Consider the following 17997-nt stretch of genomic DNA (forward strand, 5'->3'; position numbering starts at 1 on the left):
GTACCCTAACATCTTGGAACCAGAATGGACCTAGGCCATGAGCTGTGGTGAGGTAGGCAGAGCACAGCTTTGGAGGAAGTGCCCTGGGGTTCCAAATGCACTGTGCCTCTCACTAGCTGTCCAGATGCCATCTGGCTGCTTTTCCGGGGCTGGCATATGCTGATTTTCTGCTAGTTCTGTCAATGGAAGGCATTGGCAGGAAAGGGGTTGGAGGAGGAACCATAGTGTATTCGTTTGCATCTCCCAAGGCCATTGCTAACCCTGCTTTGTGATCCTAGTTCTTTCCATAGTAAAGGCTTGGAATGGTTCCACCTTTCATTCAAGACTCTGCTCTTGAGCCCCCAAATTTTCTCATCTCTCTTCCCTCCAGCCTCCTGCTGGGTGGTGGTTTCTTGCTACTGGCAACTCCTGGTTTATCCAGAAACCTCAGCAACTCCATTGCCTGAGTAATGAAAATTCCGTCCAGTAAATTCATTCTGCGAAAGTGCTTGAAGTGGTTTCTGTATGGCTGCCTAGACCCTGAACACAAACTTTATTACTTTAAAAGTAAGGTGCTTATTTTCTAATCTCATTTGCAGAACATTTTGTGTAGATAGGAACATGCAAAGACATGTGAAACATATACATTGAATTTGCTTAAGATATATTCAGGAATTTAAATAATAATAATAATAATTTCTAGCTTTCACATAACTTTTCTCCTCTTTTTCCTTAAAATGAAACCCGAGGAAAATGATTTTTGTAGAAGATTCTTTTTCAGTTGGTTTATGTGCAAGCAGGTGTGCTTTTTTTTGCTTGATTTTATTTGTTCTTTTTAGATATATTTGATAGTCGAGTGTGTTTTGACAAATTATACATACATGGAGTATTCCTTATTCTAATTATGATCCCATTCTTGTAGTTGTACATGATATGGAGTTTCACTGGTCTTGTATTCACATATGAACAAATGCAAGTTATGTTTTCGTTTTGCAATAGTGTTTTTATATAGATACAATCAGAAGGCAACCATAAGAGCATTTACAGACTTCTGACAGAGCAGAAATTCACAGGTAGAGCAATGAAGTTAAGGCCCCTTTCCATATGTTTATCATAGTTAATAGGAAGAACAGCCATTTGGTCAATATTTTCATTTCCAAAGAAAGGCAAAAGAATCTAAACACTAAGGGTATGGAATATCTTCATTTAATCTCAGGAGATAACTTTGTCTCACATTGATTAGGAAGGAACTGTTCTCTGAGAACATCTCTAATGTAAATACAGGCCCTGGGATTCTCATCAAAAACACAGTTTGTTTAAAGACTTAGAAACTCTCTAGGTTAAATTGAAGACTAGAATTTTAGTGGCAATGCCTGGCTTTCTTTTGGTGGTTAAATTACAGTGTCTCTGATTTTCTCTCTCTCTCTCTCTCTCTCTCTCTCTCTCTCCTCTCTCTCTCTCTCCCTCTCTCTCTCTCTCTCTCTCTCTCTCTCTCTCTCTCTCTCTCTCTCTCTCTCTCTCTCTCTCTCTCTGTGTACTCTCTCTCTCTCTTTGTATTTAAACAATTGTGCCTATTTACATGAAACATTATTGTTAATTTATTTTTGCTTAAAAAATTTGACCTGTTTAGCAGGGAAGAAGTCCCTGGTCAGTGAAAAGGGAGAGCACTACACAGGCAAGGAAAGAACCAGGCAGGACAGCAACCTGGCTGTGTGCCTTGGGAGCACCAGTGCTGTGGTGGTCAGCTCCAATCTGGATTGGCACTTCTGCCTCACGACAGGAGCTGCCTGGGCCTCCCTGGGTGGTCAGCTGGGTAAGGGGATAGAATAGTGTGGCAGGTCAGATCTGCCAGAAGGGACACAGCTAGTATCTGCAGAACCGTCATCTCAGATACTGCTGCCACAAAGTGCCTCATTCTCTGCCCCAGTAGAGAACCAAGTCTCCTTGGCAGTTAAATTTCTGTATATTCTTCTCCATGAGACTTAAGAAGTAGATAATAGGCAGCAAAATGATCAGATCTTAGTGGGCAGAATTAGAAATAAGAGATGTGTTAGGTCATTACTGGATAATCCATAAGTAATTTTAAAAGTACAGTTGAAAATAAAATAGGCAAATACTTATTGACGACTTGAAGTTGTCATGAGGCCTATAATAGCTAATCGGTTTTAGGCTGCAAAGTTAGGTGAGAAAAATGAAAACATTCACAATAAACAGCTCTACTTTTTGCTTTTAAGCTGCCTGTCTGACATTCTCCTCAAAAACCACACTGCAGCCCTAATCCTGGGGGCCAGCTCATCCTTCCTCCATTGCGAAGTCCACCAAGGGGTCTTAGAATGGAACTGTAAGCAGTAAACCGGTTCAGAGGTGTCAGCAAGTGAAAGAGAGGTGGCTGGTTATAAGAAGACAGGTTTATGAACTGCACTGTCCAAGTGACTTAGGGATTTGGTTCCTTGGGACACAGCCTTGAGGAAAGCAGACTGGAACCCTGCTCAGTGGGGAGTGGCATCCAACAGAGCTACCTTTCAAAACAAAGGAAGAGAAAGGAAGCTACAGCAGCAGGTGACTGAAGGAAGTCCCTGGTGTGAGAGAAGCTCTGACAGTGTTAGATGAAGCCCTTTGGGATGCAAAACCAAAACACATAATCCTGCAGCTGGTCTCATCAACCAAAGTAAAAAGGATCAGGCATTTGCTAGAACCTGATGGATTTGCTTTTGATGGAAGACAAACATATTACTTCCAATATACTGCTAGAGAATAACCAGAGTGAACCTGTTAAGAAAAATGAAAACCACACAATGGAATTTTCAGAGGATTGCTAGTGTTCACTATTTAAGATTAGTAGCATCCAGTAAACCATTTCCCAGGATCATATCTGAGACAGAACAAGGAGTCAGTATTCATTCATATTGTTGGGCATTTGAGATTACAAAATCTGTCAAATTTGGGGTGATTTGTGTCTCAAAATTCTGGTCAGATTCTGGTCAGATTCATGTTTCTTATCCATGTGACATTGGGAAGCAGGTAGGGACAGGAAAAGTGTCAGGTCTTTCCAATTCTGTTTTCATTTAAAAGCATCTAGGTTAAAAATGGTTTCTCTGAGTATAAAAAGCAAGATGTATTAATAGTGTAGAACCAGGTTATGCTGGGCACTTCATCTATGCACCCAGAGTGGAATTTAGAAAAATTGAGGAGATGAGATGTTGCTGAGCCTGGAGGAGAAAAATAGGAAATCTGGTTAAGATAAAAAGAGCAGTAGACGAGTATCTCCCCTCCATCCTATTTTATTGTTTACCACCAGACCTTTCTTTGAGGATTTATTTAAGCAATAAACATTTATTGAGTTCCAACTATTTGCTCAGCACAGGACAAGGTCTGTGCTAAACTTGAGTTAATAATGATGACCTGATCCTTGACCTCATGGTCCACATGGTTTATCGAGAGAAGGTAGACCTGTTAAAAAACTAATTGTACTCTATTAGTTGCAAGTCATGGTGAAGCCCTAGAAAAGGGAAAACTCTTACCAGGTAAAGAGAAATTAGGCAAGAAGTTTTGCAAATGACAATTGATGTTTGAGCTTTATCAGTATAAAATTGGAATTTATCCCAAGGATTTATGCAGTAGGAACACAAAGAGGATTATTCTGGAGAGGATCATATTGCCAAGGGATAGAGCAATAGAAGGACACAGTATGTTCTACTACTAGAAAGATATTTGTTTCAATCAGACTAGAGGGCATGCCTGGGAGCATGAGGAGGACAGGTGGCCAAGTGGTGAAGAGATGTGAAGATCATATCATGATAAGGAGCCTGAACTTCTTCCTGCAGGTGGTAGATAGAATGTAGAAAGGAATGTGAAGATATTTGAAGGTGAAATGAGTTCCCAGCAACAAAGACTAGACACCCTTAGCAGAGGAACACATTTCTGGGAATCCCACAGCTGGGAAAGCCAGTACCCAGTGGGGTGTTTGGGTTTTGTTTGTTTGCTTTTAATGTGTTCCTCACTATAATCAATCATAAATATATTTTCATAACTTCTTAAAAAGTGATGTAAAATTCACTTTGAAAATAAGAAAACAGTAAGCCTTTTACTGATGGCATTCATTTAGGAAAAAAATAACGTATTAGATATTAGGTCATAGTCTTATGGTCCATTTATAACTTATAAAGCCTTCATTTGTTGACCTAAGAAGTGAAAAACAAGAAGAAAAGTAAGAGATAGAAAAAAAAAATGTTTTTAAAAGGTACAAACCAAAGGAATGTGGCAACTAAACCAAAATGAAATTGAATACCGAGGACTTAAGTGTATAAATGTTGGTTAGATGTTCTAAAAGCAATTTAGTTCTTTCCTTAATTTTCCCCCTTTTTATTCACAAATCCATTTCTTTACTTTTCCTTAATTATCACACTGAGGGCCCCTGTTAATGGGTTCTTGTTTAAAATTGTGCTTTAGTGATATCTCACATTATAGAAAATTACTCATCTTTAAAAAAGAAACACAACATGTTGTCAGAATTATGTTGTATCCTTTTGGAAACACCTCAAAATTAGATACTCTGTGAAATTGTTCAGATTTTGTTCTCTTCCCCTATTTCTAGAAGAAAAAGATGTCAACAATATTTCCTAAATGTTGAATGTGTGTAGGCAAAGATCAGGAATCGGCACAAGCAATTTACTGGAAATACTTTTCTCACTCTCTGCTTGTGAAAACCAGAAAAGACCTGGTTTGTTTCCAAACTTTCATTTAGCTTTTTATGCCCCCTAGTGGGTATTTGCTGTTTCTGCAGCCATAAAATAATGGTGATATTTTTACAGCATTCCCTTTTGTGCAATTGAATTCAGATTCTTTACAGTGACCGTATATGACACTGATATCCCTTTAAGAATTTAAGCATTAAAATTATGTGTTAAACATTATTTGAGCCATAAAACTTTTGATAATTTAATAAAGGCTTTATAATTTAATCAAAATTAATAATTTAATTTTTAAAGAATTCTTCAGGGATAGGGATGTAGCTCAGGGATAGAGTGCTTGTCTAGCATACACAAAGTCCTCGGTTTGATCCACAGAACAGCAAAAACTAGAGAAGAAAGCTCTTTTCAGCACAATACATATAAAAATATACACTGCCATGGAGTTAACATGACTCAACTGAATTTTATCCATGAATTTCTTAAAAGTTCATGACTCTCATCTAAAAGCCTCTAATTAGAAAAGGGAATTCTTTGACTTTCTCTTTTGTTTAACAGATGCTAAGATGGTTAGTATTGTAAATATTAGAAAGAGATTTTTTAAATACTCTTTGAAAAGAATAATAGCTTGAAATTTGGCTGAAATAGGAGATAACATAGAATACTTTAAATAATATATATAGTCTAGTAAAAGAAAAATTCTCAGGTTATCCAATAAAGCTAGAATTGATCCTCCAGGCAAAGGAGACGGATACAAAATCAGGCAGTTTTTAGGCAAACACTTATTTTAAAATGTTAAAAAGGAATCTGTCTTATGGAAGTAAAACCAGCACACCTCTGGCAAACAAGTTTTATACCATAGGCAGGTGTCATACAGAAACATTTTAAAGAGTCATTTGCTATTTGCAAACATTGCATCTACTATAAAAATTATTCATCAAACCCTGATCCTTCTAGAATACCAAACTGATGGCAGAAAATCCATGAGACCCTAAGGGGTAAAATTATTGGTTAAGAAGTGATCCAGTTTCCAGGTCAGAAGAAATTGTTTCTTAGAATTCTTGGACTAACACTTTGGTCCAAAAGAAGATTATAACACAAAATCAATAATTAAAGTACATAAACACACACTCTCAGCTAATGACTTTCACCAGGATATTGTACACCTACTTGCCTTCATCTAACTTTTTTAAGGGTACCTGTTTTTCAGATATACCACCCAATACTGATTTATGACCCATATGAAGTTTTTTTTATATATATTTTTTTAACTATTATACACGTTGAGTTACAGTATTTATGGACCCTGCACCTGCCCCATATAACCTTCAGGATGCCCCGAGGCTTCTGTGCACCCACACAGGATCCATCCATTTTATTCCTTATACATGGCAATTTATGACTTTTCATTGTAGAAAAAGAAAGAGAGAAAGAGAGAAGGAAGAGATTGAGTTACACTAAGCATCGAGGTTTATTTTAACATCACATTTTCTTCCTGCTGTATGTGAATTTCTTGCAACTTTGTGATTGTTTATAAAATACATTATTTTTTCCTCTCTGAGTATCCATGGGAAATTGTTTCATAGATGGAAAGTCATGCCTTAGCTGGGAGGTTTATTTTATATAACATTTCTCCTTTATCAGATGAACCTACAAATTCTTCAAATAAAAAGAGTAGAAAAATGAATCTGTATAAAAAAAAAAAAAAAGCCAGGAATCTAACAGTACTGAGTTCATAGACTATGGAAGAAAATTCAAGGCAATATTTCTGCTTGAGATCTAAAAACAGCCACACTCTAACCATATGATCTCGGAAGAATTGCTAAATAGGGAAATTGAGTAGGTATTTATAAAATTTGGTTTGGAATATGTTTAAAAACTAGGCATACTTCCTATTTTAATATTACTTGATAAATTGGGAAGATGGATAGATGGATGGATGAATGAATGAACAGATGGATAAATTAGGTAGATAGATAAATTCACTTAAGTTGTTTGCCTGAGTTAACCAGTTTGTACTACTTTTTTGGCATTGAGTAAGTAGAGTACATGCCAGAATTTAAGGATTTTTGCATGGAATTTTTGAACAATATTTGAAATTGAAGTCTTCAAAAAAACAGAAATTATTTTCTGAGGAATTGGTCTTCCACGAATGTGATTTTTAACGTAGAGCAAAAGTTGTCATTGTAGCCAAGTGTATTTGAACATGCAAATTTAGAATTAACATTTAGTTTTGTGAACCACAACTTCATGGTGTACCTTTCTACTGATATGAAGAAGAAAAAGAGCAATAAGCTGACAGATGTCCAGTGTGGGAAGGAGCAAAAAGAAACCTGGGTGACTGTAGCAACATTGGGACTACAGGAGGAAGAATGTAGAAGAAGCAGAGAAAAATAAGGGGATGGGAAAAGCTTTATTTCAATAACAAAGTGCAAGTCGCTTTATTATATAAAACTTCTGGGTAGTTATTCTCTCATTATAGTATCGTCTCCTTGCTTTTTAAGAACTCAATATTTATCTTTTTTTGATCTTTGGGATTGTTTGTAGTCTTATAATTAATTTTGCTAAATATATGAACATAAACACATCCACCTAATATTTTAGTGTAATGCTTTGGGGAAATGATTTTTTGAAGGCTGAAGACATAATATTAAGTTCTGAAGAGAAACAGGGAAAAAAATGAAATGTATAATACTACCAGGCTTAGCATAAATTTAAGAAGAACGAGCCAGGAAAAAAAAATTGGCGTGTGCTTTATGGAATATAAAGAATAATATATCAATAGGTAACTAAGTTGCCTAAGGTAGAAATTAATCATTAAAAGATGGTGATATTTCAGGAACGCTTTAAACTTTAAATGATCCTTTTGACATAGGTGTCACTTCTCATGATAAAGCATTGTGTTCCAAGCATGTCCTCCACAGGGTTTCAGAGGGATCTAATTCCTGAAGTGGATAAGGCTCTTGTGCTTCTTGCTATGAGTCTGAATATTGGTTTCAAAAAACAAATCCTTTGCTAAACAAAGGACAGCAGCTGTTTTTGTCGGGAAAGATATTTCTTATCCCCAGCAGATTCTATGCCCGGTGACAAGTTTTTGCAGATGAAAACTCCCTATTTCCATTTCTCCAGATCAGTCCTAAGTGAGAAGAGAGACAAAATAGATAATGTAAAAACATAAAAATCACACTATATTTTTTTCATTTATCCTCCAACATATTCAAATGAGCAAAACATATTTAACATGTTACAAACATCAACAGCACTCCCGACTCCAGAAAGCAAAGGGAGCAGCAAGAAGAACCTGTGGGCCATCTGTGCAGTATGGAGGGGGTGCGGAAGGAGGCAGCTGACGCATCTTGGGAGAGGGCACCAGCTCAGACTGTCCTCAGACATCAGTAATCACAAGTCAACCTGGACAATCTTGCACCCTGCCTGTTCTACTTCCTGTGCTGTTGCACCATCTCCCACTGCCCTGTCACACAACAGCAGAGCCTTGGGGATCATCCTAGTTGGCTACCATGTGGGAAAGTTCTGTCTCTCTACTGGAGTCAAACGATGAGAGATTTACCCACCAACGATCAATGTGTTCCCTCCTCTTCCCACCATTTCTCATTTCCCACCCAGTCATCTCAAATGCTTATCAACACTTTCTGGATGTCAAAGGAATTTGGATTGCAAAACAGATGTGGTAAAGGTATATAAGAAATATCATTTTATTTGCTTCAGATTAGCATAGCTTTATTACCTTAAACCACCCCTGTGTATTCATCATCTGTTTTCCTTTATGGATTATTCTGGCCCATAAATTTGCAGCCTTTTAACAAACTGCATCATTTCCTGTTTTAGTCAGCTTCATTTCCACTGTAACCAAAAGACCAGAAAAGAACAATTATGGCAGAGGAAAAGTTGATTTGGAGCTCAGGGTTTCAGAGGTCAAAGTCCATAGATGGCCAACTCCATTGCTCTGGGCCCAAGGTGAGGCAGAACATCATGGCGGAAGGGAATCAAAGATGAAAGCATCATAGGACATAATAGTCAGGAAGCAGAGAGTTCCACTCATAAGAACAAAATATAAACCCCAAAAGTCATGCACCCAGTGATCTGCCTTCTATTGTCACACCCTACCTGCCTACTTACTGCCCAATTAATCCCTGTTAGTGGATTACTGCACTGATTAAATTGAGGTTCTCATAACCCAATCATTTCGCCTCTAAACTTTCTTGCATTGTCTCACATATGAGCTCTTGGGAGACTCCTCACATCTAAACCATGACTTCTTTTTATGTTGTAAAATTTGCCGTAATAGTGAACAAGTTTTCTGGGTTTGCCTACTCTATGACATAATGCACACAGATTGCAAAACAAGTTAGTAAAAAACGAATTTAAAATAATCTTGTAAAGATGGACAGAAGAAACTATGGGATGGATTCATTACTATTCATTTTATCTCTTTGTTTTATATATTTATCTTTTTAAAGGTTTACTTGGATCACATGGACTCTAATGCTCGTCTTCTCGGCCTATGACAAATAAATGGGTTTTATTTACTTTTCTTTTGATAAAAACTTCCTAAAATTTAATTGTTAGGCATTCAAATCAAATCCCTTCTCTTAAAGGTGGGGGTGGGGTGGGGCACATCTTCTCTAGGGCCTACTATGCAGTCAATGAAAAGAGAAAGTAGATGCTTATAAAACATAGCCAGGCACTCAAGGTGAACTGTAGAAATTGGCTCATGGGCACACAGTATTGTGTAAGAAGGAGCTGACCTTCTAAAGCCCACAGACATATCTCCATTGTAAGAATGTCCTCAAGTCCTTTTAACTCACTTTCTAGGTCTCTTTTTTTGTTTGTTTTTGAGCTCTGACTGTTTCCTCATTAACATAATCTTTAGATTATGATATAACTTCCCAGTTAGAATACAAAAAAAAAAAAAGTTGTTTAATATGGACCCCATATTCTGGTTCTTAAGTTATGATTATTGTTGTACTATAAATTAAAGCAGTACCATCATTCTCTGACCAGAATCTTGTGGGAATTACAGTTACAGTGTATTACTTAACTGCTGATCCCCCCCAAACACCAACAAAAATAAGTAACTGCTTCTTCAAAGCAGAGGATCAGATCCCTGTGGGGTCATCTAATGCGGTGCCAGTCAGATTTGCTTTCTGTTACTCTCACAAGCCTGTCCTGGGACAATTCCTCAGCAACTTCCATCTTCATGTTAACACACTAATGTTTTCCAAATCTTCATGTTAACACACCAGTGTTTTCTCACAAGAATACTGTTAGTAATATTTGTCATTTCTGAGGTTCCCTCAAGCAGTAATGTACCCCTCCTCCCTCCTGCCTTCCCCAGGAATAAACTCTAGTACAAACTCAGTAAAGAACAGAAAATATTTTCTTTGTTATTTTTAGATATACAGGACAGTAGAGTGTATTTTGACATATTATACATACATGGAGTATAACTTATTCTAATTAAGATCCCATTCCTGTGACTGTCCATGATGTGGAGTTGCATTGGTTTTGTATTCATACATGAACATAGGAAACTTACATCTGATTCATTCCACTGTCTTTTCTATTCCCACTCACCCTTCCCTTCATTCCCCTTTGTCTAATCCATTGAACTTCTATTCTTTCCTCTCCCCTCCCTTATTTTGTGGTAGCATCCTCCTATCAGAGAGAACACTTAGCCTGTGGCTTTTTGGGGACTGGCTTATTTCACTTAGCATAATAGTCTCCAGTGCCATCCATTTACTGGTAAATGACATAATTTCATCCTTCTTTATGGCTGAGTAATATTTCACTCTGTATATAGACCACATTCAGAAAATGTTTTCATTCGAGTAGTATGTGGTAAGAGCCTGCTTTATGCTAGTGAGACACAAAGTAGAATGGCTCTTGCTTTGACAATTTTATTTTCAGGTGGGTCTATGAGGAGCAAAAAAAAAAAAAAGTAAATTAATAAATAAGAAAATAACATCTGTGGATAATAACGGTGAAGGTAACTAACTAGGAAATTGTTATAGAGAATGATTAGAGGAAATAATAAGATTACTATGAAAAAGCTGGCTGGAAAATAACTTCTGGATTGGAGATACTTAATGATGAAGATTGAGAGTATACGCACTCAAAAGACCCAATGGCCAGGGTGGCCAGAAGACAGGGATCTTGGTGGAGTGTGGTGTGAAGTATAGGCAAGAATTAAATGATGTAGTCCCTTGAAGGCAAAAGTAAGAAGTTTGGATTTATTTTATTTTCAAGTCCACCAGAGAGTGTGAAGAGAGTTAGTTGAAACTGCCTAATCTTCATTTCTGTGCCTGCAGTTCTGGCTGCCATGTTGGCATGAACTATATAGTGGTAAATGTGGAAAGTTCTGGTAAGATGGCTCTGGCAGGACAAGACAATGGCTTGATTTATTGTGACAAAGTGGAGACTGAGTAAGAGACCCAAATAAGAGTTGATAATTTTATCAAAGTCAGAGCTAGGTTTATCTTTTATTAAAGAGCTAATTTGGGTCAGGAATAGTGGCACATGCCTGTAATCTTAGTGACTCAGGAGGCTGAGGCCAGAGGACCACAAGTTCAAGAAGTTTGAGGCCAACCTTATCAACTTAGTGAGGTCCTAAGAACTTAGCAAGACCCCTTCTCAAAATAATTAATAAAAAGGGCTGGAGATATATCTCAGCAGTGAAAGCACTCTTGCATTCAATTCCCGGTACGGGGTTGGGGGGAGAGCTAGGGTTGGTCAGAGACAACACTATTAACTAAGAGAGAAGATATAGATACTGGGAATCGGGATGTGGCCCTTTCCATCTTGGTTTGAGCAACCAGGAATTTGTGGCTCCATTTAATTATAGGTGGAAAACTTGGAGGAACAGATTTGAGTGGGGACAGAGGAAGCTAGGGAAATAAGATTTCCATTTTGGCTTATTTAAGATTTAATTGGCTCTTAGGCATCCAGGGGTGGAAAGAATCAGATCAGACTACTGAAAATAGGGGTCCAATTTTCAGGAGAAATATCAGGGCTGTGGATGTAAATTAGGGTATAGTTTTAAGCTATGGGATTGGATGATATCAGATAGGAAGAAAGTTTATATGGAGACAATGAGGACTCGAGATTGGGACCTAAATGTACTCTAAAATTGAGACAGTAGATAAAGGGGCAGGAACCAGAGTACAAGAAGGAGAACTGGTAGCCAAGGAGGTAAGAGAATGACTGAAAGCATTTCTAATACTAAAGCCAAGAACAAAAAGTGATTTGAGGAGAGAATAGTCAAATAATCAAATACAAATGAAAGACTAAAATTATCATGGAGAAACGGCCATTGGGTTTCACAAGTGAAGGTTAATGGGGACCTTGCAAAGTTTATTTCTTAAGTGATTATATCTGATGAAAAGAATGTGATGTCCTACTTTTTCTACATCAATTTCATAACCAATCCAATGTTGAAAAAAATTAAGTGGAAAAGTATGTTATCTAGACTATAATTTCAGCACAGAAATATTGACTATTAATAAATGTAAAGAACTGTGCTACATTATGTAAAGGACAAATTGAAGAGCTATCATTACCTCATCTGGCTTAAAATATTTTCCAATCAAAGAGATTTCTAAATGTTAGAAGCATTTTCTACAAAGTGGAAAGGTAACTTTTTCTATCCAGATATTCATAATTTCTGGCTTTATTAAAATCTGAAGCCATGTGCATTATAGTTATGAAGTAGAAATAGAGAGGTATGCCAAAAAATCATTTAACTTACAGCAAAAATCTATTTGTAACAGGTGTAAGTGTTTTTTCAATGACTTGAAATGATAGACATTTTTTTTTTTTCTCTACTTCAGGTATGGTGACATGGTGCCAAAAACCATAGCAGGGAAGATTTTTGGTTCCATCTGTTCACTGAGCGGCGTCTTGGTCATTGCTCTACCAGTTCCGGTGATTGTTTCCAACTTCAGTCGGATCTACCACCAGAATCAACGAGCAGACAAACGAAGGGCACAAAAGGTGTGTACTCAGCTCTGAGAAACTATGATTTGGTGTCTCTTGCCATTTATAATGAGCTTCAGAATTTCCTATTGGCTTCTCAGTGCCAGGTTGTTCTATGCTAAACAGAAATTAAACATCAGTGGCTCAAAGCAAGGAATATTTCTGAAATAAATATGCTACAGGTCCGTTACTGGTCTAGAGATGAAACTTCACCTTGACAATGTACTTCCAGTCGTTCAAGCCTGGTAAGGGCTATCATGATCACCCTCTGCCTCCCCAAGCCCTTCCTGGAAGTGGCCCATGACTATTGAATTAGCCAAAGCAAGTCACACAGCCACGTCTAATTTCAAAATCAGCAGGAAACAAACCTACTATGGGGCTGGATGCAGAAAGTAAGTAATAATTGATGGAGAGCACTAATTACAGCAGTAAATTCAAAGAAAGATTCTTGGCAAATTTTATTAAAATCAGGTTTCTAGATCTGATTTATTTAATCTCTATGAGGGATCAAGCTGGTTCCGCTAACTTGACTAAAGTGTGTCACAGATATTTTGTTTATTTGCAACAGGAAGTAGGATACATATTATGATTTGTAACTGATTTTTACTTCTGACCCAGCAATTTCCTGTTTCTCTGATCTTCTCGCCAGTTACTTAATTCTCCTAAGTACACGCCACAGACCTATTTGTAAAATGGGAAAACATTAATATTAAGATTATATCAAGTACATATACATCTACATACACACTTAATAATATTAACAATATTTAATGTCATGGGTGTCTGATCATATTCCAGGCATTGGGCTAACGTTTTTAGAAATCTAACTAATAGAATCTTCACAGCATCTCTAGAGGTTGGTTACTTTATTCTTCCAACTTTATGGATGGGAATCCTAAGGAATTCAGGAACTGAGCAATTCTAAGGTCACATACCTGATGAGTTGGAGAGCCACAATTCCACCCAAGCCAGGCTGGCTCTCAGTTTCACACAACTTAAACATACCGTCAGTTGTGTCTCAGAAATACTGATTGATTATTAGCCTACTCCTCTTCCCCATTCTGTGTCAAAATAGTCACCTGGAAAGGCAGGGCCCTTTTTCCTTAAAAACTTTAGGGTTGGGCACAGTGGCACACTCCTATAATCCCAGTGACTCAGGAGGCTGAGGGAGGAAGATCACAAGTTCAAAGCCAGCCTCACCAATTTAGCAAGACCCTAGATAACTTAGCAATACCCTATCTCAAAATAAAAAAAAATAAAAAGAGCTAGGGATGTGACTCAGAAGATAAGCACCCCTGGGTTCAATCCCCAGTACCAAAAATTAAAATAATGATAGAAGTCTCTTCTGTAGTTTCCTCAATGCTAACACTGCGGTATTTCCAGTATCCTTCATGGTCACTGTATCTTTGTCTTTTAAAAATATCTTTTATTAAATATCTAGAAACCATTTATAACCATGACTAAAGCAGATGCACAATTTGGATAATGTGGTATAATTATAAGATATCATGAGCGATTTGGTGCAGTTCATAACTGGCTTTGTAGGTAATTGCAGAATGAATTTTAAATATACTTTTGAGCGATTTTTCGTCTCTTTAGTAAAGTATAAAATCTAATATAGTGTGAACTCTTTGGAAAGTTCAGGTAAATCAGTATGGTCATGCAGTGTGTTGTCCAGGGAATTCGTTTTATATCTATTGTCAGTGCTCCTCTTCCTTCAGCAAAGATCGCTGTTTCAACTTTGGAGTTGATTGCTTAATAGACACATCTCCCACTCTACCCCCTTTTTTGACTAATAACTAGTTTTTAACTCCTACTGATGAGAATGATAAACATTCCAGATAACATGAATGCAGAGAACTGATCATCCAATAAACAGGGAGAGTTTAAAAAGGCACCCTCTGGGCAATGGTGACCTCATGCAGGATTCAGGACAGACCTTCAGAGCAGCGCTAGGAGGACTTCAGACCCCTCCTCCAGGGCACTTTGTGTAGGACTCTTGGTCCTGCCCTACTTGGATCCCCTACTGGGCATACATCCTCTGAAATATCACACATCCCCCATGAAAGCTTACCTTGCACCACCCACCTATCTCCATTCTAGGAATGCTTTCTTTTAACATAAGAACCACTCTATGAAAACTATAGGAAGCACAAATGTGATTATCAAATATCCAATTCCCAAAATATCTGATTTTTTTTTTTTTTGGAATTTGTCAAATATAACGATAAAGAAAGTCTTAGAATATTTTAGAAGCCTTTTGGCTAACTAAATTTTAAGAGCCAAAGTAAAAGTGATGTTATAAAAGTATATGAATTGAAAAGCGGGTTTTAAAGAATGACTTTGGCATTTTAAAAATATCATCTGTATTCTAAATCTCTGCCACAATACAATGAATTTTACATATGAGCACTAGAAAAATTGGCCTAATAAGCCAAATATAATAACCTAATGTAATATATTCAGTTAATAGTCTATGGCCAATAAGCTAAGCATAATCCTCTAAGAACTTAGGTATTCAAACAAACTAACTTAACAAGGGACATTTCCTACTTTCCTTCCCAGAAGATTAAAAATAAATAAATAAATAAAGCAGAAAAGCCTTCATTATGCTAAGAAAGTTTGCATTTATCTGGGCTGGGGTGACTTGACAGATATTAAGGTTATGCAAAAATAACCAGCTGATTCAGTCAAGCAAGCAGTCTGCTCAATAAAAACATTATTCAAGCTGACCAATTAACGTAATATTGTAAAATGGATTCTTAGATCAAATTTTTTGGTGTTTAGTCCAATTGCCAGCTCCAAACTCTAGAAAAATCTTGAATGTGCATAATATCAAGCCTTTGAGAAAATTCTGCCATCATGTCAGGGATACTTTCTTTCTAGGCTCTTCCCCCAGCATATATTTTCTCTAATTTCATTACACACTGCTGCCTTTTAAAGGGAATGTATTGTTTACCCCCATTTTTATCAATCCTTCACAATCTGAACTGCACATGGACATGTGCATAAATGTAGGTTTTTACTGAGACCTTTCCCCTGCCCCCATTGTGTGCAATTGTATTTTAATAGATTTATTTTTCCACTCAGCTATTCAACAGGTGTTTATTGAATACCTTCCAACAGGTGGTAGGGTTGATATTTTAAAGCAAGTGGTACACCTTGCTTTGAAATATGAATAAGATCATATATAATTCGCAGATTCACAGGGTAACCTTTGTTCATCATGTAATAGAAACAATGGTGATTATAACTGTAATTAACAAATACTAGTAACAATAACAAACTCTTTCAGACTGTCTAGTATGTCCCAGGTGCTTTATAATATTCACAATCAACTTACAAAGAGGGTGATATTATTATTTCCATTTTACAGGTAACTTACACACAAGCACACATTTGTTGATTAAAGTCCAAGACCAGAAAAGTCTACATTGTTCATACTGTGAATTCTCTGTTACCTAAGGGATTTTCCTGTAAGGAACTCAAAATTCAGTGTGAAATTTAGAATCAATGAGCTAGTATGCAATATATATGAATATCTTATTCTCACATGGAGAAGATTTTTTACATTCATACAGATAGATGTTACTGATTGTCATTTATCACATCCTGCTATGGTACTTCTCAGACTTTAGATTAATTGGAATCATCTGGAGAGCGTGTTAAAACACAAATTGGATCCTGTTGTTAAAACACAAATTGAACCCTGTTCCCAAAGCTTCTGATTCTGTAGTTTTGAGTTGCAGCCTAAAAATTTGCATTTCCAACAAGTTCCCGGTGATACTGCTACTGCTATCACACTCTAAGAACCATTGCCAAGTACACTCAGCAAGGTCCAAATCAGAAGATTTTTTAAACATAATTCTAGAATAATGCATATACAAGAAATAAATCCTTGCTGGAGCCTGAGAATGATCTGGTTTAGATTATCCACTACTAAAAACAAAATTATTCAATTCCTACCCAAGTTTCTCTGGATAATCTAGTTTTTTTAAAAATTTGTCTATATTTCAATGATCACCTGTTATACACTCATATAGGAATTTGTGGATTACATACTTCTCCCTACCTACTCTGTGTTTAGCCTTGTTGAATCACCTCTGCTCTTAGCTCTCCACTCCTTTCCACACTACCTAATGTAACCACCTGGCAAATTCCCATTCAGAGTACAACACTTAGGTCACATAACACTGCTTCCATCAAAATTCTTCTGGGTATTGTAGGCAACCTTACTTCCTCCCTTTTTTCTCCCACAATAGTGTGTATAATCTATTATCATGTATTAAACTGTAGTGTCCCTCTCCTCCACCTTGAAGAGTATAGTGCAGTAAATGCGTGGCACAAAATAGCACTGGTATCTGTGAGAGGTCCTGGGTTCGATACTTAGCACAAAAAGTAAATAAATAGGAAGGATTCTTTTGCTTCTGATGCCCTTCTACATCTTCTTTCAGTTCTCACCTTTCCCTACCCAGAGTCCTCTTACCATCCTGTCATTTCTTCAGCTGACCCAATTCCCTGACTGTTTCTGCCCAGCACTGCCATCCCAGGATTAACCAGGCAGGGAATATTCTACTGCCTTCCCCTGACTTCCTTCTACTCTCACTTTTTTATTATTGTTTGGTACTAAAACTTTGTCTCATTTTTAGGGCAGCTACTTTCCTTAGCAAATGGAAAGATTCCCATAAACTCTTTAAATTTTTAAAAGCTGAGAAAGCTTAATATGTTAAAGCCACATGAAGCTTTTTTACTAAACCATAAATGAAAGAAACAACCAAACATGAAATTTCCAGAACACATGGTACGGGAAGTATGTGGGCTGATATCTGAGGGATAAGTAATTGGCTGAGATTACCAAGGAAAGAGATTTTCTGTTTTTCTCCCTTAAGCTGCCTGGGATACCTTAATTCTTCAAAAGTACTGAGACTAGTTTGTGATTTGATGACAAGATGGTCCAGAAACATCCCTCAATCTGCAGCACATCTTATTTAGAAGGTGGCTGTTCATTTAAGCGAATTGCTAACTCAAAGGTATTTTGTTAGGGATCTTTCTCTGATTGGTGCTCAGCCTTTATTCCAGAAAATACATTATAAATTTAAATAGTATTATTTGTCATAAATAAGAATCATCTACTTGCTAAAAATCCATTGTGTTACCCTGCATACTAATTTCTGAATGCTTTGTCTGCATGGAACTCCGTTCCACGTCAAATTAATTTAAGAAAAATTGTACACTGTGTCCTCCTTTTACCCTCACATATGTCGTGAAGAACCCAGCTGTAGGGAAAACCTTCCTAACATCTCAGCATTCCCCAATCTTGTCTTGGCCACAGAACCAG

General features: G+C 37.0%; 1 protein-coding gene across 1 annotated transcript in view; it reads left to right on the forward strand.

Annotated features, from left to right (window-relative positions):
* Window positions 1-17997, forward strand: part of Kcnd2 (potassium voltage-gated channel subfamily D member 2) — a 446740-nt gene that overhangs the window by 419364 nt on the left and 9379 nt on the right. Inside the window, exon 2 of the mRNA XM_076861771.2 lies at window positions 12515-12677. Within this exon, the coding sequence (XP_076717886.1) occupies window positions 12515-12677 (163 nt within the window). The remainder of the gene's footprint in view (window positions 1-12514; window positions 12678-17997) is intronic.

The sequence above is a fragment of the Callospermophilus lateralis genome, chromosome 1 (genome assembly GCF_048772815.1).
Source record: "Callospermophilus lateralis isolate mCalLat2 chromosome 1, mCalLat2.hap1, whole genome shotgun sequence".
Classification (NCBI taxonomy): Eukaryota; Metazoa; Chordata; class Mammalia; order Rodentia; family Sciuridae; genus Callospermophilus; species Callospermophilus lateralis.